We start from the raw sequence: 27627 nt of genomic DNA, 5'->3' as shown, positions 1-27627 counted from the left end.
AACCTTATGTACTAACATATAGGGTCTACAAATAACGAGTATATTTTTTTAAATACCATTTGTTACAAAGATATATCAATCGTTACGCTGTCAACTTTATAAAACAAGAATATGAAATGTTTATGTGCGCATTGGCAGACACTCGCGAGGTGCCGCAGGTGCCCTCTATATTTCACGCACGCATTTTGCGCATTGAAGGGTCTGCCATCTTGTAGCCTAAATCGGAAACTAAAACTTGATTTGATTATCACTTCGCACTTTAAATAGGGGCTTAAGTATGTGCTGCTCCTAACAGTCCACGCAAGTTGCCTGGGGCCCGTTTCTCAAAAGCTTGTAACTTGTAATACAAGCGGATGTCACTTTTTGACAGCTTTTGCTAGAAAGAGACTTCCACTTGTATTACAAGTTATGATCTTTTGAGAAACGGGCCCCTGGCCGAGAACATAAAATCATAAAGGTCTTACTTAATCGGGGTTGTTCCCATACTAAAACTCGCTCACTAGGGACCTTGCGGTTTAGGCTAAGATTTGAGAAAACACCATGTATTTCGATGGACTATTAAAATCGCACCCAAGACTGCTACGCAAAGTTAAAAATATAGTCAAACCAAATTGTCAGTAAATAAGAACAAAAAAAACTATACTCATCCTTTTCTTTTGGGTGTTAGTACTAGTGTAAGACAAAGATAGTATGATTCTCTATGTATGTTTGAAATGAGACAGTCCTTTGACAAACTATAAATATAAGTTCTTACTCTGTAGGTCACTGCCTCGTGTATGACGTCACAGTTTGCGTTCCATAAGATTTCCATCTTAGTTTTGTTGGCGTTGAATATGAGTACGACGTGAAGATTCTTTATCGGGGCCCTGTTAACGAATTTATAACATTAGTCGTACTGCTTCAATGGGGTTGGCCGGTCGAAATATTTAGCAGATGGCGCCAGCATAGCTTGCCCTGTCAATCCCTAGAATTGTGTAAAATTTTTGTTTTTTTAATGCCCTAGATGCGCTTTAAGCCAAATCTCATAGAAAAAGGGGCAAGCTATAATGGCGCCATCTCTGGAAACCTTTGACAGTTGCCAACCCCATTAAATTAAATAAATAACTAAGGTGATTGGGCCGGGATTCATAAAAATCGTATTTCAGCGACCACCAGAAACCATCTCGCGTTTTCACAAAAGGTTTGCTACATTGAAATAATGAGAGATATTGGATTCTACTTTCAAACATCACAAATAAAAGCATTTTCTAAAATAATACGCGCCTTGCACTCGCTTGATGACCCTCAAATCGGATCAAAATATTCTAGTCGACTAAAATGTGGTAGCCTGTTTTAAAATAATTTTAAATTTTCATAATTTTATTAAAAGGAACTCTTACTTGGCATTCTCGCGGGTCATGATCTCGTGTATCTTGGCGATGGGTCCGTTGGCGAGTGTTACGGCGAATATGTAACTCTCGCACGCGTGCAGGTCGTCTATCTGCATGCTCGTCTGCTTGGTCGTAATCTTAGCTGGAAAGGTAATGGCAGCATTGAAATCTTAATCTGAACCAGGCTTTGGGAACACTGGAAGTAAAGTCTTTTTTGGATATTTCTAAACTGTTTCCCTGTAATCCTAGTATGTATCTCATCATTGTAATACACCGCGTATTTCAACTCCTTTCCCTTGTATCTGTCACTAGTCGGATGCGACCACTCAAACTTGACTGATGTCCGTTCTTCCTTAATAAGGTACGCGGTACTATTGATGACGTCATCGTTGGTGCCCTCCGGTTTAAGAAAGATGAGTTTACATTATAACCTAAAAATACTCACTTTCTTTCCCTGGAATCCTAGTATGCATCACATCATTGTAATACACCGCGTATTCCAATTCCTTCCCCTTATATCTGTCACTAGTCGGATGCGAACACTCCAACTTGACTGATGTCCGTTTCTCCTTGATAAGGTACGCGGTACTATTGATGACGAGACCTAAAATAAAAATACTCACTTTCTTTCCCTGGAATCCAAGTATGCATCACATCAATGTAATACACCGCGTATTCCAACTCCTTCCCCATATATCTGTCACTAGTCGGATGCGAACACTCCAACTTGACTGATGTCCGTTTCTCCTTGATAAGGTACGCGGTACTATTGATGACGAGACCTAAAATAAAAATACTCACTTTCTTTCCCTGGAATCCTAGTATGCATCACATCAATGTAATACACCGCGTATTCCAACTCCTTCCCCATATATCTGTCACTAGTCGGATGCGAACACTCCAACTTGACTGATGTCCGTTTCTCCTTGATAAGGTACGCGGTACTATTGATGACGTCATCGTTGGTGCCCTCCGGTGTGAGAAAGATGGGTTTACATTATAAACTTTATAACCTAAAAATACTCACTTTCTTTCCCTGGAATCCTAGTATGCATCACATCATTGTAATACACCGCGTATTCCAACTCCTTCCCCTTATATCTGTCACTAGTCGGGGGTGACCACTCCAACTTGACTGACGTCCGTTTCTCCTTGATAAGGTACGCGGTACTGTTAATGACGTCATCGATAGTGCCCTCTGGTTTGAGGAAGATGGTAAGAGGGTGGCCGGTGATGGTTCCTTTGTACGCCATTATGTCGACGTCGATGTGGACGCCGGTTGGGAGGTTTGTTACTAAAAAGAAAATACGTATTATTGAAGAGTATGCGCCTTAAATAAACATACAGCCATACAGGAGCATTCCATCGTTACGCAAGGGACATTCGGACCCATTTTTTCGACTTTCCGAGCCTGGTCCTTTTTTGGCTTGCCTTTTTATAGTGTAATATTGGTATCATCTTAAAGCTGCTTGTTTTCCTAATAAACAGTTTTACCTAATAAACAATTTACTTTTACTATAATACGCAAGTCGACAAAGTAATTCGGAACTAAAGCAAATATTTCGTAACCGATTCGCATGCAAAATACGCCAATACTTTGTCCTACGCGTAGATAAATAAAGAATTTTGTTTAAAAAAAAACTAGATGAAAAACACTAACATTTTTATTTGAAAGCGTGAATATTACATTGACAGTATACGCCATAACAACTACGAGTATAAGCGTCCGGATGAATTTAGATCTTGGCGTTCAAAATTATTAAGAACTATTCGTAGAAAGGTATTAAATGTTTTATTGACCATAAATATTTATGATAAAATACTTATCATTTTAAAGTTTAATTTGTGCTGATCACGCTGCGTTTGAGAATATCCCATACCATTCATTGACTAGTTTCCTGTTACTTACGCGTAATATTAGTCGCGTTGGTAGTAATCGTGTCCCAAGGCACATAGCTAGGCGCAGGCGGTCGCACGACTAACTTAAAGCCTTCAATGCCTTTGATCTTGTCCCAAGTGAGAAGGGCTGTGCTTTCATTAATGCGTGTGACGCCGATGTGATTGAGATCGTCGACGTCGCCGACGTCGTCGAAAGTGATCGTCATTACGGGGGAAGGTTCGGATGTGTAGGCGCCGTTGGTGGCTGTTATCTGTAGGACCAAAGATAGATATAACTCCGTAATAGATGGATACAGTCTAAGGAAAAAACGTGCCTCGAAAATCACGAAAATTTGATTCTCGATCAGATGGCGCCACTAGTTTTGGCCTACACTCGTATAGAGGGCGTTGACTGTTTCGCTTGTTATTTATAATTTTAACGCATACCAGTGAAAGAACATGGGTCAAAATCATATAAAAATAATTAATGTAAATAAAAAAATCATTTATCCATATTTAAATACATTTTATCGTATTTTTATAAATATTAATTTTTAGTTTTAAAGTGTATCGACAGATGGCAGTGAATTTACTGGGGTTACAAAATTTACTATGACAGTACCGCTCTAGTATAAGTTACTCTATGGTAGGACCAAATAACTAATATGAGTCTTAATAGGGAATTCAATATTTACTTATTATGCCGTTCAGTACAGGCCGCGTAGCCAACATGCCAATCGCTTACGCTCCGTAGCGATCGAAACGCAACCGTCACTGTCGCACTAATATGGAAGACTGATAGAGAGACACAAAGCGTTTCGTTATCGTAGCAATAGCGATTGTCACCTTGGCTAGGATTTGATGTCTACCGTTCTCCAATTCTCTCTCAATTGCTCAAAGGTTAACTAGAAGAGATCCCTGAAAGGGATAAGTTCGCCTTTGTACAAATGATTTATGTTTTTTCCTGCTTTATGTTTCTTTTTATACAATAAAGTGTTTTACTACTATTACAACTTAATTAACCATACCAAACCTTATCTCGTTGTAATAAAGTTCAAGAACGGTTCGTAAAGATCATGATTTATGAAAGGGTAATAGAAACTTATTGCGATTAACGGAATCACATAAACAGCATTGTGGTTAGGATTATATCAAAATTGATGCTGACAGTTTGTCTATACTTTCTAGCCACCGACGAATCAAAACTTGCTAAAAGTAATGCAATTTTCATTTATCAAAATACAGATTCGACTTACAATGCGATTGATGGTCTTTTTTAAGCCTCTAGGCGGCATGGGGATACACAATTGTTGTAACACACTTGTGTAGTATTTGATCTGTCCCTTGGGGGACGCCGGTGGGTCCTATTCGACCTAGAAGCGACTGCCAACATACACAGAAGGAATAATTCAGGTTCGTCTCAGTTCCCTTGGTCTTCTTGTGTATGGGAGGTACTGATGGCGGGCTGTATGACACCGTGTAGTATTGGACCTATCCTTTAGGAGACGCGAGTGTGTCTCATTCGACCTGGATGCTCTAACTTACCCAGAAGGAATAGTTCATGTTCGGCCGGAAGTAACCATTGATGGTCATATTCGTGTCATCTCCCTTGGTCTTCTTGTCCATGGGAGGCACGGGTGGGCTGTAGGACACCGTGTAGTATTGGATCTGGCCTTTAGGGGACGCCGGGGGGTCCCACTCCACCAGGATGCGACTGCCAGTAAGCTGGGCTACGCTCACTTTTAAGGGTGGTGAGGGTTCTGGGATAAAGAACAGTTAATTTAATATTTTATTATTAGACATTTAAATCTGCATACAATTGCAAAAAAATTTGAAGATGTGTTTTCTTCACCATAATACTTATACTATATCTTCAATTTAACTATAATATCTAGGAGACCGAGCTTTGCTCGGAAAACATATAAAAATTCAGAAATGCGCGTTTTCCCAGAGATAAGACCTAGCTAGATCGATTTTTCGCCCCCGAAAACCCCCGTATAGCAAGTTTCATCGAAATCGTTAGAGCCGTTTCCGAGATCCCCGAAATATATATACATATATACAAGAATTATTGGTCGTTTAAAGGTATAAGATATGTATATCTTCTGTGGTATACGCACGTCCTTCGCCAGTAGTAGTATTGACAAACTTCAAAGATGGATAAGTTTTATTCGTTCTGGTGTCCTGGATGTAGAAGGTCACGTTGTATTGTGTGTAAGGCTCCAAACCCGTGAATCTGGAACAATAAATATAATTCTTTATTTTATTTATTCGTATGGCATAATTGTTCAGTCGTTTATAAGGATATTCTAAGGTTCTGTATCCATTGGATTACGTCACTGTCGAGGGTAAACAAGTCTGCAGGGTTAGGATTAGGTTATTAGGTTATTCTTTATTAGGATGCCGAACGGATCGTACAGTTAGTACCCAAGACAAAAATATAACGACATGACAGGTGGATTCACAAAAGCTGTCGCGGATTTCGTGAGAAAATTAATTGACATTTTTGCAAAAATAGTGCAGCAGCTCTTGTGAATCAACCCATACAGGATTTAAAACCCTGGAAAACCTCGAAATGGAATGTTCTACGAAATGTACGTTTTAAAGAAGGCCAATTTGCAAAAAGAGCAAAAAAGTTTATAAGTAACACTAAAGGAAAGTCTAGCGAATGGGACTGGGTCATACACATTTTATAGTATGGTTAACTCGTTCGCGTCTTTCATGTAGACATAGCAAAGTTAAGGGAATCTAAAGCTAATTTTTACGCTACACCCTTACAGGCGGAATACATTTTAAGGGTTCCGTACCCAAAGGGTAAAAACGGGACCCTATTACTAAGACTCCACTGTCCCGTCTGTCTGTCACCAGGCTGTATCTCATGAACCGTGATAGCTAGACAGATGAAATTTTCACAGATTATGTATTTCTGTTGCTGCTATAACAACAAATACTAAAAAGTACGGAGCCCTCGGTGGGCGTGTCCGACTCGCACTTTTTTCAGTACTTAAGACTCAAATAAGAAAAATGGGATAATTATTTACCATACGCGTTCTTTTATGATATTGTCGACAGAAGTGACCTTTTTCTAAAATGTGTTTAACCCGACTATGTTTCGCAAAAGGATTTTGAGAGGGGGTCATTATACGCCCTAAGGACAAACGAATTGTAACTAGATTTTAGTTAGAGTATTTGTGGCTTTCCAGCACAGAAGGGTCCTTATGTTTCATTTGCAATAAGGACTTTTCCATCACAAATTCCAACAGAAATTTTGATATAAACGTCCTTCCTGCACATGAAGCATTCACCCTTCTCTGATGGAAAGCCACATTGTTTACCTGAAAGTGCTCTCGTGGATCCACGTCATGTTGGTCCACACGCCGTCCGACACCTTCGATATGGAGGGCAGGAAGCTGTAGATGAACATCTTTTGTTGCGACATCCAGAACGATATGAGGAAGCTGCTGGCGTTTATCGATGGCTGGTCTACGCCGATGCCTAGGATCTGAGGAATTAAAAAATAAATCAGAAAGCCAATTCTAAATTGAAGTCAGCAAATACTGGGAGAAATTTCGAGACTCTTCTAGGCGCGGTTGCCATGTGTAATCAGTAGGCTTAGCACGAATATCCTCGACAGTATCACAGGGCGGACACGCTATACATCAAAATTCACTTGCGTTTTTATGTGTAAATGGCACGTCTGTACACGCGGCATGCGTCATAGTGTGAGTAAGTTGCTTAAAAATAGTACTGAGCGGTCGGCAAACGTCCGTCAATCTGCTGTCGCGGGGCGAGGTCATTCGAGTCGGGGCGGGGCGGTGCGTGCTCGTTCTGTATGATAATACTTATTCTGTGACAGTATTTCTCGCGTAAGATCAAACTCCGTAATAGATGGATACAGTCTAAGGAAAAAACGTGCCTCAAAAATCAAGAAAATTTGATTCTCGTTCAGAGGGCGCTACTAGCTTTGGCCTACTGTCGTATAGATGGCGTTGACGGTTTCGTTTGTTATTTAACAATTTTAACGCATATCAGTGAAAGAACATGGGTCAAAATCATAAAAATAATTAATGCAAATAAAAAAAATCATTTATTGATATTTAAATACATTTCATCGTATTTTTATAAATCTTCATTTTTAGTTTTAAAGTGTGTCGACAGATGGCAGTGAATTTACTGGGGTTACAAAATTTACTATGACAGTACCGCTCTAGTATAAGTTACTCTATGGTAAGATATAGGTACTACCTGTATTTTTCTGCAAGGACCCCTTATAAATGAGATTTTGCAGCTCGCTGTACATACCTGGATACCGTGCCCAGGAGCTTCGCTGGTGCAGTTGCTCTCATCGCTGCCATCGTAGCAGTCCTGATGGCCGTTGCACACCGACACCTCCGATATGCAGAGCATGCCGTCGCCGCAGAGCGTGTAGCCCCCAGGGCATTTTGTGATGTCTGGGCGGCCCTGTAGAAAAGGTTGGATTTAAATATGATTTGAATTTATTCCCTCAAAAACGAATGAAATATGAATTTAACCTCTAGCGGTCTACCATACAGGAGAAATTAGCAGTAAAATTAGAATCAATGCTATGTAATCAAATTTATTTCAATATTTATATTTAAAAAAAAAACGATAGGAACTCCACCATTTAATAACATTTAAATTTCATTGCAGGTAATTTGCACTAGGACCGTGGGACGCTAATGGTTAAGGAATAAATAAGTGAGTATCTACTCAAACAGTTTCGGGAGAGTGTGCGTATTAAGTTCAAAGGATTTTAAGCTCTACTCGAAAACTTGGGTAAATCTTGACTCGCGGGACTCGCTTATTTTTTTAAACCTAGATACGATACGAGAAAAAATAACCCACGCAGAGCGCACGTTGCGCTAGACCGTCTCGACACGAGGACCCCGCGGCCTCGCGCGGCCTCCCGCGGCCCAACACGAAAGACTCAACCTGATTTTCGACTTTGGAAACAATCCATATGACTAACACATATCACTGACTTTCCCATAGATATAATTCGGGCGCAGCTTTGAATACGCAATATCTCGCTATTAAAAAAAGTTGTGATTGATTTTGATTGCCTGAATAAAATTCTACAAGTCAAAACAAAAATATTGTACGTTGGCAAACTACGCGCTGTACAGTTGAGTCGCTTGCGGCACAATACACTTGGGGTCATTTCTTAGCTCTAGTCAGGCTTCTGTAGTTATTCCAGTTCGTTGGGCTATACACACCTCGCAGTGCATCTCGTCGCTGCCGTCGGCGCAGTCCTGCCGGCGGTCGCACACGCGGTCGGAGCGCACACAGCCGCGGTTGTCGTCGCAGGGCGTCTCGTCGGCTATACACGTGGGTACACACCTCGCAGTGCATCTCGTCGCTGCCGTCGGCGCAGTCCTGCCGGCGGTCGCACACGCGGTCGGAGCGCACACAGCCGCGGTTGTCGTCGCAGGGCGTCTCGTCGGCTATACACGTGGGTACACACCTCGCAGTGCATCTCGTCGCTGCCGTCGGCGCAGTCCTGCCGACGGTCGCAGACGCGGTCGGAGCGCACACAGCCGCGGTTGTCGTCGCAGGGCGTCTCGTCGGCTATACACGTGGGTACACACCTCGCAGTGCATCTCGTCGCTGCCGTCGGCGCAGTCCTGCCGGCGGTCGCAGACGCGGTCGGAGCGCACACAGCCGCGGTTGTCGTCGCAGGGCGTCTCGTCGGCTATACACGTGGGTACACACCTCGCAGTGCATCTCGTCGCTGCCGTCGGCGCAGTCCTGCCGACGGTCGCAGACGCGGTCGGAGCGCACACAGCCGCGGTTGTCGTCGCAGGGCGTCTCGTCGGCTATACACGTGGGTACACACCTCGCAGTGCATCTCGTCGCTGCCGTCGGCGCAGTCCTGCCGGCGGTCGCACACGCGGTCGGAGCGCACACAGCCGCGGTTGTCGTCGCAGGGCGTCTCGTCGGCTATACACGTGGGTACACACCTCGCAGTGCATCTCGTCGCTGCCGTCGGCGCAGTCCTGCCGGCGGTCGCACACGCGGTCGGAGCGCACACAGCCGCGGTTGTCGTCGCAGGGCGTCTCGTCGGCTATACACGTGGGTACACACCTCGCAGTGCATCTCGTCGCTGCCGTCGGCGCAGTCCTGCCGGCGGTCGCACACGCGGTCGGAGCGCACACAGCCGCGGTTGTCGTCGCAGGGCGTCTCGTCTGCTATACACGTGGGTACACACCTCGCAGTGCATCTCGTCGCTGCCGTCGGCGCAGTCCTGCCGGCGGTCGCACACGCGGTCGGAGCGCACACAGCCGCGGTTGTCGTCGCAGGGCGTCTCGTCGGCTATACACGTGGGTACACACCTCGCAGTGCATCTCGTCGCTGCCGTCGGCGCAGTCCTGCCGGCGGTCGCACACGCGGTCGGAGCGCACACAGCCGCGGTTGTCGTCGCAGGGCGTCTCGTCGGCTATACACGTGGGTACACACCTCGCAGTGCATCTCGTCGCTGCCGTCGGCGCAGTCCTGCCGGCGGTCGCACACGCGGTCGGAGCGCACACAGCCGCGGTTGTCGTCGCAGGGCGTCTCGTCGGCTATACACGTGGGTACACACCTCGCAGTGCATCTCGTCGCTGCCGTCGGCGCAGTCCTGCCGGCGGTCGCACACGCGGTCGGAGCGCACACAGCCGCGGTTGTCGTCGCAGGGCGTCTCGTCGGCTATACACGTGGGTACACACCTCGCAGTGCATCTCGTCGCTGCCGTCGGCGCAGTCCTGCCGGCGGTCGCACACGCGGTCGGAGCGCACACAGCCGCGGTTGTCGTCGCAGGGCGTCTCGTCGGCTATACACGTGGGTACACACCTCGCAGTGCATCTCGTCGCTGCCGTCGGCGCAGTCCTGCCGGCGGTCGCACACGCGGTCGGAGCGCACACAGCCGCGGTTGTCGTCGCAGGGCGTCTCGTCGGCTATACACGTGGGTACACACCTCGCAGTGCATCTCGTCGCTGCCGTCGGCGCAGTCCTGCCGGCGGTCGCAGACGCGGTCGGAGCGCACACAGCCGCGGTTGTCGTCGCAGGGCGTCTCGTCGGCTATACACGTGGGTACACACCTCGCAGTGCATCTCGTCGCTGCCGTCGGCGCAGTCCTGCCGGCGGTCGCAGACGCGGTCGGAGCGCACACAGCCGCGGTTGTCGTCGCAGGGCGTCTCGTCGGCTATACACGTGGGTACACACCTCGCAGTGCATCTCGTCGCTGCCGTCGGCGCAGTCCTGCCGGCGGTCGCAGACGCGGTCGGAGCGCACACAGCCGCGGTTGTCGTCGCAGGGCGTCTCGTCGGCTATACACGTGGGTACACACCTCGCAGTGCATCTCGTCGCTGCCGTCGGCGCAGTCCTGCCGGCGGTCGCAGACGCGGTCGGAGCGCACACAGCCGCGGTTGTCGTCGCAGGGCGTCTCGTCGGCTATACACGTGGGTACACACCTCGCAGTGCATCTCGTCGCTGCCGTCGGCGCAGTCCTGCCGGCGGTCGCACACGCGGTCGGAGCGCACACAGCCGCGGTTGTCGTCGCAGGGCGTCTCGTCGGCTATACACGTGGGTACACACCTCGCAGTGCATCTCGTCGCTGCCGTCGGCGCAGTCCTGCCGGCGGTCGCACACGCGGTCGGAGCGCACACAGCCGCGGTTGTCGTCGCAGGGCGTCTCGTCGGCTATACACGTGGGTACACACCTCGCAGTGCATCTCGTCGCTGCCGTCGGCGCAGTCCTGCCGGCGGTCGCAGACGCGGTCGGAGCGCACACAGCCGCGGTTGTCGTCGCAGGGCGTCTCGTCGGCTATACACGTGGGTACACACCTCGCAGTGCATCTCGTCGCTGCCGTCGGCGCAGTCCTGCCGGCGGTCGCACACGCGGTCGGAGCGCACACAGCCGCGGTTGTCGTCGCAGGGCGTCTCGTCGGCTATACACGTGGGTACACACCTCGCAGTGCATCTCGTCGCTGCCGTCGGCGCAGTCCTGCCGGCGGTCGCACACGCGGTCGGAGCGCACACAGCCGCGGTTGTCGTCGCAGGGCGTCTCGTCGGCTATACACGTGGGTACACACCTCGCAGTGCATCTCGTCGCTGCCGTCGGCGCAGTCCTGCCGGCGGTCGCAGACGCGGTCGGAGCGCACACAGCCGCGGTTGTCGTCGCAGGGCGTCTCGTCGGCTATACACGTGGGTACACACCTCGCAGTGCATCTCGTCGCTGCCGTCGGCGCAGTCCTGCCGGCGGTCGCAGACGCGGTCGGAGCGCACACAGCCGCGGTTGTCGTCGCAGGGCGTCTCGTCGGCTATACACGTGGGTACACACCTCGCAGTGCATCTCGTCGCTGCCGTCGGCGCAGTCCTGCCGGCGGTCGCAGACGCGGTCGGAGCGCACACAGCCGCGGTTGTCGTCGCAGGGCGTCTCGTCGGTTATACACGTGGGTACACACCTCGCAGTGCATCTCGTCGCTGCCGTCGGCGCAGTCCTGCCGGCGGTCGCACACGCGGTCGGAGCGCACACAGCCGCGGTTGTCGTCGCAGGGCGTCTCGTCGGCTATACACGTGGGTACACACCTCGCAGTGCATCTCGTCGCTGCCGTCGGCGCAGTCCTGCCGGCGGTCGCAGACGCGGTCGGAGCGCACACAGCCGCGGTTGTCGTCGCAGGGCGTCTCGTCGGCTATACACGTGGGTACACACCTCGCAGTGCATCTCGTCGCTGCCGTCGGCGCAGTCCTGCCGGCGGTCGCAGACGCGGTCGGAGCGCACACAGCCGCGGTTGTCGTCGCAGGGCGTCTCGTCGGCTATACACGTGGGTACACACCTCGCAGTGCATCTCGTCGCTGCCGTCGGCGCAGTCCTGCCGGCGGTCGCAGACGCGGTCGGAGCGCACACAGCCGCGGTTGTCGTCGCAGGGCGTCTCGTCGGCTATACACGTGGGTACACACCTCGCAGTGCATCTCGTCGCTGCCGTCGGCGCAGTCCTGCCGGCGGTCGCAGACGCGGTCGGAGCGCACACAGCCGCGGTTGTCGTCGCAGGGCGTCTCGTCGGCTATACACGTGGGTACACACCTCGCAGTGCATCTCGTCGCTGCCGTCGGCGCAGTCCTGCCGGCGGTCGCACACGCGGTCGGAGCGCACACAGCCGCGGTTGTCGTCGCAGGGCGTCTCGTCGGCTATACACGTGGGTACACACCTCGCAGTGCATCTCGTCGCTGCCGTCGGCGCAGTCCTGCCGGCGGTCGCACACGCGGTCGGAGCGCACACAGCCGCGGTTGTCGTCGCAGGGCGTCTCGTCGGCTATACACGTGGGTACACACCTCGCAGTGCATCTCGTCGCTGCCGTCGGCGCAGTCCTGCCGGCGGTCGCAGACGCGGTCGGAGCGCACACAGCCGCGGTTGTCGTCGCAGGGCGTCTCGTCGGCTATACACGTGGGTACACACCTCGCAGTGCATCTCGTCGCTGCCGTCGGCGCAGTCCTGCCGGCGGTCGCACACGCGGTCGGAGCGCACACAGCCGCGGTTGTCGTCGCAGGGCGTCTCGTCGGCTATACACGTGGGTACACACCTCGCAGTGCATCTCGTCGCTGCCGTCGGCGCAGTCCTGCCGGCGGTCGCACACGCGGTCGGAGCGCACACAGCCGCGGTTGTCGTCGCAGGGCGTCTCGTCGGCTATACACGTGGGTACACACCTCGCAGTGCATCTCGTCGCTGCCGTCGGCGCAGTCCTGCCGGCGGTCGCAGACGCGGTCGGAGCGCACACAGCCGCGGTTGTCGTCGCAGGGCGTCTCGTCGGCTATACACGTGGGTACACACCTCGCAGTGCATCTCGTCGCTGCCGTCGGCGCAGTCCTGCCGGCGGTCGCAGACGCGGTCGGAGCGCACACAGCCGCGGTTGTCGTCGCAGGGCGTCTCGTCGGCTATACACGTGGGTACACACCTCGCAGTGCATCTCGTCGCTGCCGTCGGCGCAGTCCTGCCGGCGGTCGCAGACGCGGTCGGAGCGCACACAGCCGCGGTTGTCGTCGCAGGGCGTCTCGTCGGTTATACACGTGGGTACACACCTCGCAGTGCATCTCGTCGCTGCCGTCGGCGCAGTCCTGCCGGCGGTCGCACACGCGGTCGGAGCGCACACAGCCGCGGTTGTCGTCGCAGGGCGTCTCGTCGGCTATACACGTGGGTACACACCTCGCAGTGCATCTCGTCGCTGCCGTCGGCGCAGTCCTGCCGGCGGTCGCAGACGCGGTCGGAGCGCACACAGCCGCGGTTGTCGTCGCAGGGCGTCTCGTCGGCTATACACGTGGGTACACACCTCGCAGTGCATCTCGTCGCTGCCGTCGGCGCAGTCCTGCCGGCGGTCGCAGACGCGGTCGGAGCGCACACAGCCGCGGTTGTCGTCGCAGGGCGTCTCGTCGGCTATACACGTGGGTACACACCTCGCAGTGCATCTCGTCGCTGCCGTCGGCGCAGTCCTGCCGGCGGTCGCAGACGCGGTCGGAGCGCACACAGCCGCGGTTGTCGTCGCAGGGCGTCTCGTCGGTTATACACGTGGGTACACACCTCGCAGTGCATCTCGTCGCTGCCGTCGGCGCAGTCCTGCCGGCGGTCGCACACGCGGTCGGAGCGCACACAGCCGCGGTTGTCGTCGCAGGGCGTCTCGTCGGCTATACACGTGGGTACACACCTCGCAGTGCATCTCGTCGCTGCCGTCGGCGCAGTCCTGCCGGCGGTCGCACACGCGGTCGGAGCGCACACAGCCGCGGTTGTCGTCGCAGGGCGTCTCGTCGGCTATACACGTGGGTACACACCTCGCAGTGCATCTCGTCGCTGCCGTCGGCGCAGTCCTGCCGGCGGTCGCACACGCGGTCGGAGCGCACACAGCCGCGGTTGTCGTCGCAGGGCGTCTCGTCGGCTATACACGTGGGTACACACCTCGCAGTGCATCTCGTCGCTGCCGTCGGCGCAGTCCTGCCGGCGGTCGCAGACGCGGTCGGAGCGCACACAGCCGCGGTTGTCGTCGCAGGGCGTCTCGTCGGCTATACACGTGGGTACACACCTCGCAGTGCATCTCGTCGCTGCCGTCGGCGCAGTCCTGCCGGCGGTCGCAGACGCGGTCGGAGCGCACACAGCCGCGGTTGTCGTCGCAGGGCGTCTCGTCGGCTATACACGTGGGTACACACCTCGCAGTGCATCTCGTCGCTGCCGTCGGCGCAGTCCTGCCGGCGGTCGCAGACGCGGTCGGAGCGCACACAGCCGCGGTTGTCGTCGCAGGGCGTCTCGTCGGCTATACACGTGGGTACACACCTCGCAGTGCATCTCGTCGCTGCCGTCGGCGCAGTCCTGCCGGCGGTCGCAGACGCGGTCGGAGCGCACACAGCCGCGGTTGTCGTCGCAGGGCGTCTCGTCGGCTATACACGTGGGTACACACCTCGCAGTGCATCTCGTCGCTGCCGTCGGCGCAGTCCTGCCGGCGGTCGCACACGCGGTCGGAGCGCACACAGCCGCGGTTGTCGTCGCAGGGCGTCTCGTCGGCTATACACGTGGGTACACACCTCGCAGTGCATCTCGTCGCTGCCGTCGGCGCAGTCCTGCCGGCGGTCGCACACGCGGTCGGAGCGCACACAGCCGCGGTTGTCGTCGCAGGGCGTCTCGTCGGCTATACACGTGGGTACACACCTCGCAGTGCATCTCGTCGCTGCCGTCGGCGCAGTCCTGCCGGCGGTCGCAGACGCGGTCGGAGCGCACACAGCCGCGGTTGTCGTCGCAGGGCGTCTCGTCGGCTATACACGTGGGTACACACCTCGCAGTGCATCTCGTCGCTGCCGTCGGCGCAGTCCTGCCGGCGGTCGCACACGCGGTCGGAGCGCACACAGCCGCGGTTGTCGTCGCAGGGCGTCTCGTCGGCTATACACGTGGGTACACACCTCGCAGTGCATCTCGTCGCTGCCGTCGGCGCAGTCCTGCCGGCGGTCGCACACGCGGTCGGAGCGCACACAGCCGCGGTTGTCGTCGCAGGGCGTCTCGTCGGCTATACACGTGGGTACACACCTCGCAGTGCATCTCGTCGCTGCCGTCGGCGCAGTCCTGCCGGCGGTCGCAGACGCGGTCGGAGCGCACACAGCCGCGGTTGTCGTCGCAGGGCGTCTCGTCGGCTATACACGTGGGTACACACCTCGCAGTGCATCTCGTCGCTGCCGTCGGCGCAGTCCTGCCGGCGGTCGCAGACGCGGTCGGAGCGCACACAGCCGCGGTTGTCGTCGCAGGGCGTCTCGTCGGCTATACACGTGGGTACACACCTCGCAGTGCATCTCGTCGCTGCCGTCGGCGCAGTCCTGCCGGCGGTCGCAGACGCGGTCGGAGCGCACACAGCCGCGGTTGTCGTCGCAGGGCGTCTCGTCGGTTATACACGTGGGTACACACCTCGCAGTGCATCTCGTCGCTGCCGTCGGCGCAGTCCTGCCGGCGGTCGCACACGCGGTCGGAGCGCACACAGCCGCGGTTGTCGTCGCAGGGCGTCTCGTCGGCTATACACGTGGGTACACACCTCGCAGTGCATCTCGTCGCTGCCGTCGGCGCAGTCCTGCCGGCGGTCGCAGACGCGGTCGGAGCGCACACAGCCGCGGTTGTCGTCGCAGGGCGTCTCGTCGGCTATACACGTGGGTACACACCTCGCAGTGCATCTCGTCGCTGCCGTCGGCGCAGTCCTGCCGGCGGTCGCAGACGCGGTCGGAGCGCACACAGCCGCGGTTGTCGTCGCAGGGCGTCTCGTCGGCTATACACGTGGGTACACACCTCGCAGTGCATCTCGTCGCTGCCGTCGGCGCAGTCCTGCCGGCGGTCGCAGACGCGGTCGGAGCGCACACAGCCGCGGTTGTCGTCGCAGGGCGTCTCGTCGGTTATACACGTGGGTACACACCTCGCAGTGCATCTCGTCGCTGCCGTCGGCGCAGTCCTGCCGGCGGTCGCACACGCGGTCGGAGCGCACACAGCCGCGGTTGTCGTCGCAGGGCGTCTCGTCGGCTATACACGTGGGTACACACCTCGCAGTGCATCTCGTCGCTGCCGTCGGCGCAGTCCTGCCGGCGGTCGCACACGCGGTCGGAGCGCACACAGCCGCGGTTGTCGTCGCAGGGCGTCTCGTCGGCTATACACGTGGGTACACACCTCGCAGTGCATCTCGTCGCTGCCGTCGGCGCAGTCCTGCCGGCGGTCGCACACGCGGTCGGAGCGCACACAGCCGCGGTTGTCGTCGCAGGGCGTCTCGTCGGCTATACACGTGGGTACACACCTCGCAGTGCATCTCGTCGCTGCCGTCGGCGCAGTCCTGCCGGCGGTCGCACACGCGGTCGGAGCGCACACAGCCGCGGTTGTCGTCGCAGGGCGTCTCGTCGGCTATACACGTGGGTACACACCTCGCAGTGCATCTCGTCGCTGCCGTCGGCGCAGTCCTGCCGGCGGTCGCAGACGCGGTCGGAGCGCACACAGCCGCGGTTGTCGTCGCAGGGCGTCTCGTCGGCTATACACGTGGGTACACACCTCGCAGTGCATCTCGTCGCTGCCGTCGGCGCAGTCCTGCCGGCGGTCGCAGACGCGGTCGGAGCGCACACAGCCGCGGTTGTCGTCGCAGGGCGTCTCGTCGGTTATACACGTGGGTACACACCTCGCAGTGCATCTCGTCGCTGCCGTCGGCGCAGTCCTGCCGGCGGTCGCACACGCGGTCGGAGCGCACACAGCCGCGGTTGTCGTCGCAGGGCGTCTCGTCGGCTATACACGTGGGTACACACCTCGCAGTGCATCTCGTCGCTGCCGTCGGCGCAGTCCTGCCGGCGGTCGCACACGCGGTCGGAGCGCACACAGCCGCGGTTGTCGTCGCAGGGCGTCTCGTCGGCTATACACGTGGGTACACACCTCGCAGTGCATCTCGTCGCTGCCGTCGGCGCAGTCCTGCCGGCGGTCGCACACGCGGTCGGAGCGCACACAGCCGCGGTTGTCGTCGCAGGGCGTCTCGTCGGGGCCGCAGCGGCGCCGGGAGCCGGGGCCGCGGCGCTGGCAGTTGCGCTCGTCCTCGCCGTTCGGGCAGTCTTCGGCCGTGTCGCACACCCAGGATAGGGGGATGCATATGCCTGAGTGAAGACGATATGTCAGTTAACAGAATGGGTCATAATATAGAGGACGATTTATCGGCGCGAGAATTTATTTATGATCCCACTATTAATCGATACTAAGAAAGTTTAAAAACTGTTTATCTCAAAATTGATTTATTTACCAAAAAAATGTTATGAGGTTATGACATTTGTCTTAAAACATTTCTTGGCCTTGAACCCTCAGGCGCCGCCATGAACCGCGTCATTAATCAGGGAACTACAGCCTAGTTCACCGGAGTTGTATCGTTGGTGTTCGTACTTCTATTATGGCAACGAAAGTCTTAGGTATAGTATAGAGTTATAGACAAAACTTACCAGTCGAACAAGTGAACTGAGTCTTAGAACACTTCTTGTCCTTAATCTCAAGCTCAGGCGCTGGCGTGCTTGCGTCGATGATTAAGGAACCACAGCCTAATTCATCGGAATTGTCTCCGCAGTCATTGATGCCGTCGCAACGCCACCTTGTCAAATAAAATATACGGCTATAGAAAAATGTACTGAATTTATTCTGTTATAATCTGCTATAAAATAGAGTTTTTACAAGCTTTATTCAAGCAAGATTCAGAATTACCAGGAAGGCAGAAAGTTGTTATTCTCGCATTTAGACATCCAGTCCAAGCAGGTCCCGTTTGACGGGAAGTCCGCTTTCTCCGGCGGCCAAGGGATCAGTTTCGAATGCCCCCTGGTCCCTGGATATGTGCAGGTTTGCTCGTGTACTATATTTACTTTGTCAATGGTAGCTAACTACACTATTCAGACTTACCAGTAAGGTAGACAGTTGTTGTTCTCGCATTTAATCATTCAGTCCAAGCAGATCCTGTTTGACGGGAAGTCCGCTTTCTCCGGCCGCCAAGGGATCAGTTTCGAGTGCCCACTTGCCCCTGGGTACGTGCAGTTTTGCACATACTATATTTATTAGTCTATGATGACTAACTACGCTATTCAGACTTACCAGTAAGGCAGACAGTTGTTGTTCTCGCATTTAGATCAGGTCCCGTCGATCCGTTTCGTGCCCAATGGTATGTGCAGTTTTGCACATCTATATTTATTTTGTCAATGATGATGAATGAATTTTCAGACTTACCAGTAAGGCAGACAGTTGTTATTCTCGCATTAAGACATCCAGTCCAAGCATGTCCCGTTTGACGGGAAGTCGGCCTTCTCAGGCAGCCGACGGATCAGTTTCGAGTGCCCACTAGTCCGTGGATATGAGCAGTTTTGCTCGTGTACTATATTTACTTTGTCTATAAGAGCTAAGTGCGTATTCAGACGTACCCGTAAGGTAGACAGTGGTTATTCTCGCATTTAGACATTCAGTCCAAGCATGTCCCGTTTGACGGGAAGGCTGCCTTCGGATCCGTTTCGAGTGCCCACTGGTATGTGCAGTTTTGCACATCTATATTTATTTTGTCAATGATGGCTAACTACACTATTCCGACTTACCAGTAAGGCAGACAGTTGTTGTTCTCGCATTTAAACATCCAGTCCAAGCACGTCCCGTTTGACGGGAAGTCCGCTTTCTCGGCCGGTCGCGGGATCAGTTTCGATTGCCCGCTGGTTCCTGGATACGTGCAATTTTGTTCGTCGGATGAATCGGTGTCGGAACAATCGTTCTCACCGTCACATACCTGTAAGAAACCTTTTTTGTAGTACGTCGATGCGTACTTCCTGATTTCATTAGACAGTTTTAGCTTCTTTTGTCGCAATCCAGAAATACCATTAGACAAAAATAACAATTCGTTTAAAACATGTTGCTTTCTCAATTTTTTTAAGGTAAACTCCTTAAAAATTGGTAATGGTTTTAGTTCATGATAAGAGAGCAATTTTACTGCGGTTATTCACTTTGTGGCTTGTCTCATGTCTTTCATGTGTTCTGTTTCAAGCAATAGGTAATTCTTCAAGTATGTAAAATACATAAGTCTGATTTAGAAAACTTTTTTTTTTTTAAGAATTGAACTATGTTAGAAGATTCCTTCTTTAACTATCGCTATGACGCCGGGGGTCCCGGAGGGACACCCCGGGGAATGTTTTAGAAAACATTATAATCTAACTTACCCAAGACTTAAATATGCACTTTCCGCTCGGACATCTAAACATAGACGGCGCACATGTAGAGTTTCTACATTTGTCGTCCTTTTCATCCTCACCGCTGGGGCAGTCTCTCTCTCCGTCGCACACCCACGAGTTGGGAATGCAGATGGGGTTAGCGTCTTTGCTGCAGGGGAAACCGTTTTCGTTGCAAGTGCTGATGGTGGGCCGTTTTGATGTCGACTGCGGGACCATTAAGAAAAACAATGCATTGAACATATAATCATCAAAAACCGACCAATACGTTTACTCCAGGCCCTATATCAACGGGGGGGACACAATATACATCAAAAATCACTTGTGTTTCTATGTGTGAACGGCATGATCACGGTCGACAAGCATTTAAACTGGAAACCACACATCGACAAAGTTTGTGACAAACTTGGCCGTTTTGTCTTCGCGTTAAAAAGGCTCCGAGATACGGTATCAGTTGATGCGGCAATAACAGCGTACCATGGTTACGTATCATCTGTGCTCAATTATGGACTAATACTATGGGGAAACTCAGTGGAGGTTGACAGAGCTTTTAAAATCCAGAAAAAGTGCGTTGGAATCATCAGCAGGGCACAGTGGTATGACAGTTGCGTTCCACTTTTTAAAAAACTAACAATTTTATCTTTGCCTTGTTTGTACTTAAGGGAAATATGCGTTTTTGTTAAATCGCATTACACATATTTTAAAACGCGAGGCGAAACTTTCAATAGACAGACAAGGCTGGCTGTCATGAATCTCTTGTACCATCCTCGATGCCATAAAGATATATACAGGAGAAATGTCGCTAACATTTGTATAGTGGTCTACAATGGACTCCCGGAGGACATAAAGGTGCTCGAGGGCAATTTTTTTAAGCGTCGCCTGACGAACTGGCTGCTAGACCAGTGCTACTATAGCGTAAAGGAGTACCTCGACCGCGGTTCAGTTCTAGGATAAGAATTGATTTTCGTGCCTCTAGGTTAGAATTAGTTTTGAATGTATTATTATTTGTACAAAATGGACAATTTAATTATTAATTTGTATTAAGCTTCATTGATATGTTATTTATTTTTATTATTTTTAAGATTGATTTGATTTGCACCTTGCATGCAGGCAAGATACACAGTACATTTATAAATATGTAACATCCCATAACATTACTGTATCTAAGCAAATAAATATTTCTGATTTCTGATTTCATGTCTGTACACGCGGCATGCGTCATTGTGTGAGTAAATTGCTTAAATACAGTACTGAGCGGTAGGCAAACGGCCGTCAATCTGCTGTCGCGGGGGGGGGGGGATTCGAACCTTGGGGGTTTGAACTATGACGTTATTATACTTATTATTAAAAAAAGATTTACTCACATTACAGTTGCGTTCATCCGAGCCGTCGTGACAATCGTTGTCTCCGTCGCACACCCACTTCTTGTAGATGCACATGCCCGTGGCGCATTGGAACTGACTTTCGGTGCAGTTCGGTCTCGTGCAGTCTGATTAAACAAAGAAAAACATACGTGTTTAATTAGTTTTTGATATATTTTATGACAATTGATGCAATTTAGCTCTAATCTGACACAAAACAAAATACTAGACAAAGGTCTAACCCCCTCTAAAGAACCCTCTTTTTAATACACTAATAGGCATCATCTCAGGACAACATGGGCTCGGCGCAGAGGGGACACCCTTTCTCGTTATAAGATCCCCTCAGATATTAACAGTAACAATGCTATAGCTAACGGAACTTACTCTTCTCGTCACTGAAATCGGGACAGTCCGCTTTGCTATCGCATTTCCACTGCGGTAAGTAACAACGCGACGCATCATTGCAGGACAACATGGGCGCGGCGCAGAGGGAACACCCTTTCTCGTCATTAGATCCCCACAGATACTAACATAACTAACAGTAACATACGCTATAGCCAACGGGACTTACTCTTCTCGTCACTGAAATCGTTACAGTCCGCTTCGCTATCGCATTTCCACTGCGGTAAGTAACAACGCGACGCATCATTGCAGGACAACATGGGCGCGGCGCAGAGGGGACACCCTATCACGTCATTAGATCACCACAGATACTAACATAACAGTAACATACGCGATAGTCAGTGGGACTTACTCTTCTCGTCACTGAAATCGGGACAGTCCGCTTCGCTATCGCATTTCCACTGCGGTAGATAACAACGCGACGCGTCATCACAGGATAGCATGGGCGCGGCGCAGAGGGGACACCCTATCACGTCATTAGATCACCACAGATACTAACATAACTAACAGTAACATACGCTTAATACGCTATAGCCAATGGGACTTACTTTTCTCGTCACTGAAATCGGGACAGTCCGCTTCGCCATCACATTTCCACTGCGGTAGGTAACAACGCGACGCGTCATCGCAGGACAACATGGGCGCGGCGCAGAGGGGACACCCTATCTCGTCGGACAAGTCCCCGCAGTCGTTGTTGCCGTTGCATTGCCAAGATGCTGTGATGCACATGCCGTTAGTGCAGGTGAATTGGTCCTAAAAGAGAATATTGTAGCAATTAAAATAATTTAATTAGACGTTGTACCTCATGAGCGCTACTACTGGTATATGCGCGATCTCACTAATTAGGTCCAAATTATTATGGTATGCGCACCGAGCGTCATCTTTCGTGCCCAACATAATAGCGGTGTTATAAAACGGAAAAAAAGTGTATCTCTTATTGGTTCAATACTTTATAACTTCTGAATTGCGGTGGCACGAATAATGTGTGATTCATGTATAAATTATGCAATTATCCTCGAACTGTTGAACCGCAATCATGATTCATTTATTTATGCGGAAATCCTGACTGACATACATACATAACAAAGAAATGATGTCCATTTGAGCTAAGTTTTAACCAAAGCTAGTCTTCAAAAGTATTTTATGACGTCGCTAATCGCAATATTCAATCATTTTCATGTAATTTAAAATTTTATATTGCACCAGCATTTGTAACAGTTTCGAATATTTTTGTAAATCATATAAAGATGTTTATGAAAGAATTTAACTTATTTATAGAAATCAAATACTTACAGCGTCACAAGAAGCGCCCTCCTTCTTCTTACAAGTCATATTAGCGGACGGCTCCAACCCGTTGGAGCACATACACTTCCCATTCGTCATAGTAAACCCGTTCGGACACAAACAGCTGAACCCTTTCCCAGGCCCGCCCAGGCACATAGTGTCACAACTAGTATTCTTGTACGAGCACGCATTGCTACCGTGCTGAACGAAATGCGCGAACACTTTCAAGTCCATCAAACCAGAGAATGAATTGTTAATCGTTATAACATTGTCACCGGAGTCTTTATCAGCAATAAAGATGGACTTCGCTTTCCAATCGTCCCAGTACATCTTCCCTTTTAATACAGCCACAGCAAACGGATGAGATACTTTCTCGTCTCTCCAAAGAATGCGCTTAAAATATCTGCCGTCCAAATCGGCGCTAGCTATATAGTCTTCCATAGCGTCTACCCAGTATATTCTCTCGGCCATCTGATCTATAGTTATTCCATTCGGCCATTGAACTATTGGCTTTCCGAATAATTTCTTAACATTTTTACCATCAAGGTTAGACCTGGATACAGTGGGATTGCTTCTATCCCAGTCAGTCCAAAATAGGTACCCCGCTTTAGGATGAACAGCGATACCTCTGGGTTTGGATAAAACCTTATTGTCGAGAATAGTGACCCTCATTCGGCCTGCGATAGTTAAGTCAGTTCTAACGGCTTCGATTTTTTTTCGCATTCCATCGACGAAGAATAACACGTTTGAAATCCAATCTAAAGCCATTCCTTCGATGCTGGCTAAGTCGGTATCAACAATGACTTCTTGTACTGTTCCGTTGTTAAAGCATTGTCGATTAATTTTATCAGTTTCAATGTCAGCCCAGTAAATGCAATTGTTCTTTAAGTCAAACTCTATAGCGACTATATTGCTCTGTCCTTTGACTGGGAATATCGTAGAATTGTCAGATAAATCTATCCGTGCGATTTTATCTCTTAAAGCAACTAAAATAAACTCTGTCGGTTCGTCTAACGGGCAAGGAACCATGTCAGGCGCATAAGGTATGTAAGTTGATGATTTACAAACATCACCATCGATTTTTCTGTATCCTTTAGTTCTTTGGTAAAGAGTGCCAGGTCGGCACGGGAACGGGGTAGCGTAGGGGTCGTGTTTGGCAGATTTATTGCGAACGCATGCGTTATTATTTAACTGGAAGCCGACATCGCATTCGAAGTCTCGTCTGCTGCATTCGCAGAGTTCTTTTTTAACGGGTCTATCGTAATTAATGCCGTTGTAGCAATTAGTGTGTGCGAGTCTTCGTTGGAAGGTGTCTCTAGTTCCTAATACGCAGGATACTGAGGAGTTAGGGGGCGAGGGTGACCAGAATTTGTAGTCGTCCGGGGTGCAGTTTCTGCCGAAGGCGTTTTGCAAATCTATGGTAATGATGATCCACTGATGTTGCTCATTGGCTGAGCCGAACATCGTGAAGGTAGTTGTATTTTCTCCCGGTTCGGTCATGAGCCCGTATATGCGGAGGTCGTCTGCGTTGAACCTGTAAAATCAGATATATTGAATTTATCGTAAATTATATATTATTGCAGAAGCATAATTGAATGCATACAAGGAAAATGTGCGATCGGAGTCAACCACAAGTCACTGGAACTTTGGTATTCAACTTTTTAGAGCATTTTCCGCATTATTAATAAAAAGTAGCGACATCTAGCATCGACTGGATGGACTATCATCTAACGAGCTAAAAATAAAACGTCACTAATAACAAAAGAATTCGTAAAAGTCAGTCTATCAGAATCTGCAAACTTAAACAAAAACACTTGACGTCACCAAAGTGGGAAAACAAATACGTGCACCATTTGATATGTAAACACATAGTATAGATACGAGTATCTTGATTGCAATAAAAAAATTGTGTTTATTTCCTTATATTCTCTGGAGAAACCACAAATAAATAAGTTGAATAAGTTTCTATCTTGTTTCGAGTGAACATACAAATAAGTGCGTTAACATTTTTTCTTTGTTTGTTACGTGGGAAGTCCGAAAATCTTTATTTGCTTGTGACATAGCCATGTCACCAGCGCGCCATATCACCGCAGCGACGCGCCCGGAGCGGAATCGACCACACCGAGTCGACGGCGCACCGCGGGCGCGATGGAGGGGAGCGCCGACCGACACTATAAAACCGCGCGCAGCGCTCAGTCGATCCCTTTTCCGTCCCCGCCGCCTCACGGCAACACTCCTCTCCATACGTGGGCCCGGAGCGGACACCGCCGGCCAGCGTATATCCCTATCCTGTATGTAGGCCCGGAGCGGTCACCGCCGGCCGACGTACTTCCCTATCCTGTATGTAGGCCCGGAGCGGACACCGCCGGCCGACGTACTTCCCTCTCCCGTATGTAGGCCCGGAGCGGACACCGCCGGCCGACGTGCGTCCCTAACCTTCCCGGAAGCAGGCCCGAAGCGGTCACCGCCGGCCAGCATCTAATCCCGTCCGTCACCGGCTTGGAGCGGTCACCGCCCGCCAGTGACTCCCGAACCTTCCCGTAGGTAGGCCCGGAGCGGTCACCGCCGGCCAGCCTTATCCCTATCTTCCCAAGCACCTTACCAAACCCGTCGATCACGCCCTACCCGACGACCTAGCCCATAGCTAGACCCGCGTACGCGTGTCCTCGATAACCCGGTCGCGTCCCGAGCCGAGGTCGCAGTCCCGACCGGCGGGTGCCCGTAACTATAAGCATTTAGTTAAGAGCGCATATTCAATAAACGGCATAAAGCCCCGACTATCTTAAGGTACGTTCAGTGTTTGCATTTGTTCCCGTGAGTACCCCTTTTCTCCCCTAATCTGAGACTAGCTCGGTAAACCTCCCCCAGCCCTTACGGCCCGGAGGAAATGTGAACCCTGCTCCGGCAGCACATCACATTTGGCGCCCAACCGAATAACTCACAATTAGGAGTCTTATAGACTCGGGGGGAAAAATAAATAAATAAACGCGACGCGTCCCACCCGCCCGTGTAGAATCAAATCGTTATAACTCCATACCGCATCCTATCAATCAAATCGTTATAACTCCGTACCGCATCCTGTCAATCAAATCGTTATAACTCCGTACCGCATCCTGTCAATCAAATCGTTATAACTCCGTACCGTATCCCGTCAATCAAATCGTTATAACTCCGTACCGCATCCTGTCAATCAAATCGTTATAACTCCGGACCGTATCCCGTCAGTAAAATCAGTAAAGTCAAAATCATAACTCCGCAAACTACGACCCAACGCATCGCGACAGAGAAACAGCGTAGTTTACAGTATTAGCATATATAAATGCCAACTTCTTGGGTATATCACCTCAAGAAACCAGAACTAATACAACAAGCCGAAGCTAGAAACATAGCCACGACAGACCTCACAGTCGAACAGATAAGGAAACTGCTGGTAGAATCCATTAAGTCCACGGACGAATCACAAACCCCAGGAAAAGAACGAACACCAAAAATGACAGAAGACGAAGGAAAAGTCGACGCGAATCGCTTGACCAAACTAATCCGGGAATGGAATCTCTCGTTCAAGGGGTACGGAAAACCGGAGGAGTTCCTGGAGAGACTCGAGGAGCTCATCGCAGCGAGCGGAATAGAGAAGGAGGACATATTACCAGCGCTACCATGTATACTACAGGGGAAGGCCCTAGCATGGTATAGAAACAACACAGAGTCATGCAAAGACTTCGACAGTTTCCACAAACTGTTTAAACTCTATTACTACGCCAGTAACTATGAAGAGGACTTAATCGTCAGAATAGCAGCAAGGAAACAGAGGTTCCGGGAAAGTTTCGTCGACTACGTAACCGACCTACAAACGTTGATGCGGAGATACGGAAACCTAACTGAAAAAGAGAAACTACATAGAATACACGAAAATATGGCTAAAAACTACAAACTTTACATAAAGAAAACCGACTTCAAAGACTTAACCGAGCTAATAAAACTCGCAAAAGATTACGAGAGCGTACTAAAACCCGTGTACAGTTGGAGGCAAATGACACAGGAAACCGAGGAGCGACTGGAAGGGAACGACTCGTACCAAGAGCAAGGTGACGAGACACTAGAAACTTCACAGCAAAGCGCCTCAGCTTGCGATCGCCAGCATTGGCAACAAGGCAGCGGAGCGGAGCAAGGCGCAAGGGAAGGTATAGCAATACATCCGAATTACGATCCCAAGACGTGTTGCTGGTCGTGTGGGAGACCAGGCCATGACGCAGCACAGTGTCGCTCGAAGCAGCGTATATTTTGTAGTACATGTGGTACATTAGGCGTACTCAGCAAGAACTGCTGTAGAAAGTACGATGGAGGAAACAAACCACAACCAGTAGGCGCAGCAGGTGACCAGGACAATGGCGACAATAGACCATTTATCGATGTGGCTATCAACGGAATAACGTACGGGTCCCTATTAGACACGGGATCGACACACACGTATGTGAATGAAGAGATTTATAAGGCATGCAAAAGAAGGGGAAATCCAGAACGTGAAGTGCAACGAGAAATAATCCTGCCGAACGGTACTAAAACCACCGTATGGACAGCCGTGCGAGCAGAAATAAAAGTAAAAAAGGTCAGAATTGAGCATTGGGTACGCGTACTCCCCACGGCATCAAACGTCATCATAGGCATGGACTTACTAAGCAGAATAGGCATGAAAATTACGTGGCCTGACGCCCAGGAGGACAAGAGCTACCACCGCGACGAGACGCAAGCATCAATTCCAAACCAAGGGTCAACGCATCCAGACACGAGTAATGTGGACATCCGGATAGTAACCGACCGCTCAAGCAAACTACCGCAAACGTTGACAAACACCAAGAAGCTACAGGCAGAAAAACGACTGAAAAGTGAATCCGCACGGTGTGACACCAGCCCCGAGGGGAACATATGTGTCCAACCTAAAATAAAGATAAAGAACAACGAACCGGTCAAGCAAACATACGAGTATTACCCAAGAAACCCTAAACAACAACGAATAAAAAATCAACACGTCAAGGACAGACGGCCGGAAAACATCAAAAACAAATCAAGTAACCCTGGCAACCAGATAACAGGTGAACCCTCAAAGAACCCAGTATT

General features: G+C 51.1%; 1 protein-coding gene across 1 annotated transcript in view; it reads right to left on the bottom strand.

Annotated features, from left to right (window-relative positions):
- The window catches only part of LOC134747592 (sortilin-related receptor-like), a 66316-nt gene that overhangs the window by 7089 nt on the left and 31600 nt on the right, over positions 1 to 27627 (bottom strand). The window contains exons 10-24 of the mRNA XM_063682187.1: positions 22522 to 24046; positions 21777 to 21981; positions 20830 to 20954; positions 19457 to 19672; positions 18845 to 19029; positions 17717 to 17862; positions 17154 to 17380; positions 7551 to 7709; positions 6584 to 6750; positions 5369 to 5484; positions 4794 to 5008; positions 3280 to 3520; positions 2398 to 2664; positions 1380 to 1512; positions 755 to 866 (exon numbers count right to left, since the gene is read on the bottom strand). Of these exons, the coding sequence (XP_063538257.1) occupies positions 755 to 866; positions 1380 to 1512; positions 2398 to 2664; positions 3280 to 3520; positions 4794 to 5008; positions 5369 to 5484; positions 6584 to 6750; positions 7551 to 7709; positions 17154 to 17380; positions 17717 to 17862; positions 18845 to 19029; positions 19457 to 19672; positions 20830 to 20954; positions 21777 to 21981; positions 22522 to 24046 (4039 nt within the window). The remainder of the gene's footprint in view (positions 1 to 754; positions 867 to 1379; positions 1513 to 2397; positions 2665 to 3279; positions 3521 to 4793; positions 5009 to 5368; positions 5485 to 6583; positions 6751 to 7550; positions 7710 to 17153; positions 17381 to 17716; positions 17863 to 18844; positions 19030 to 19456; positions 19673 to 20829; positions 20955 to 21776; positions 21982 to 22521; positions 24047 to 27627) is intronic.

The sequence above is a fragment of the Cydia strobilella genome, chromosome 15 (genome assembly GCF_947568885.1).
Source record: "Cydia strobilella chromosome 15, ilCydStro3.1, whole genome shotgun sequence".
In the NCBI taxonomy this organism is placed as follows: Eukaryota; Metazoa; Arthropoda; class Insecta; order Lepidoptera; family Tortricidae; genus Cydia; species Cydia strobilella.
Note: the sequence above shows the minus strand (reverse complement) of the source record. Positions and strands in the feature narration are given on the sequence as shown.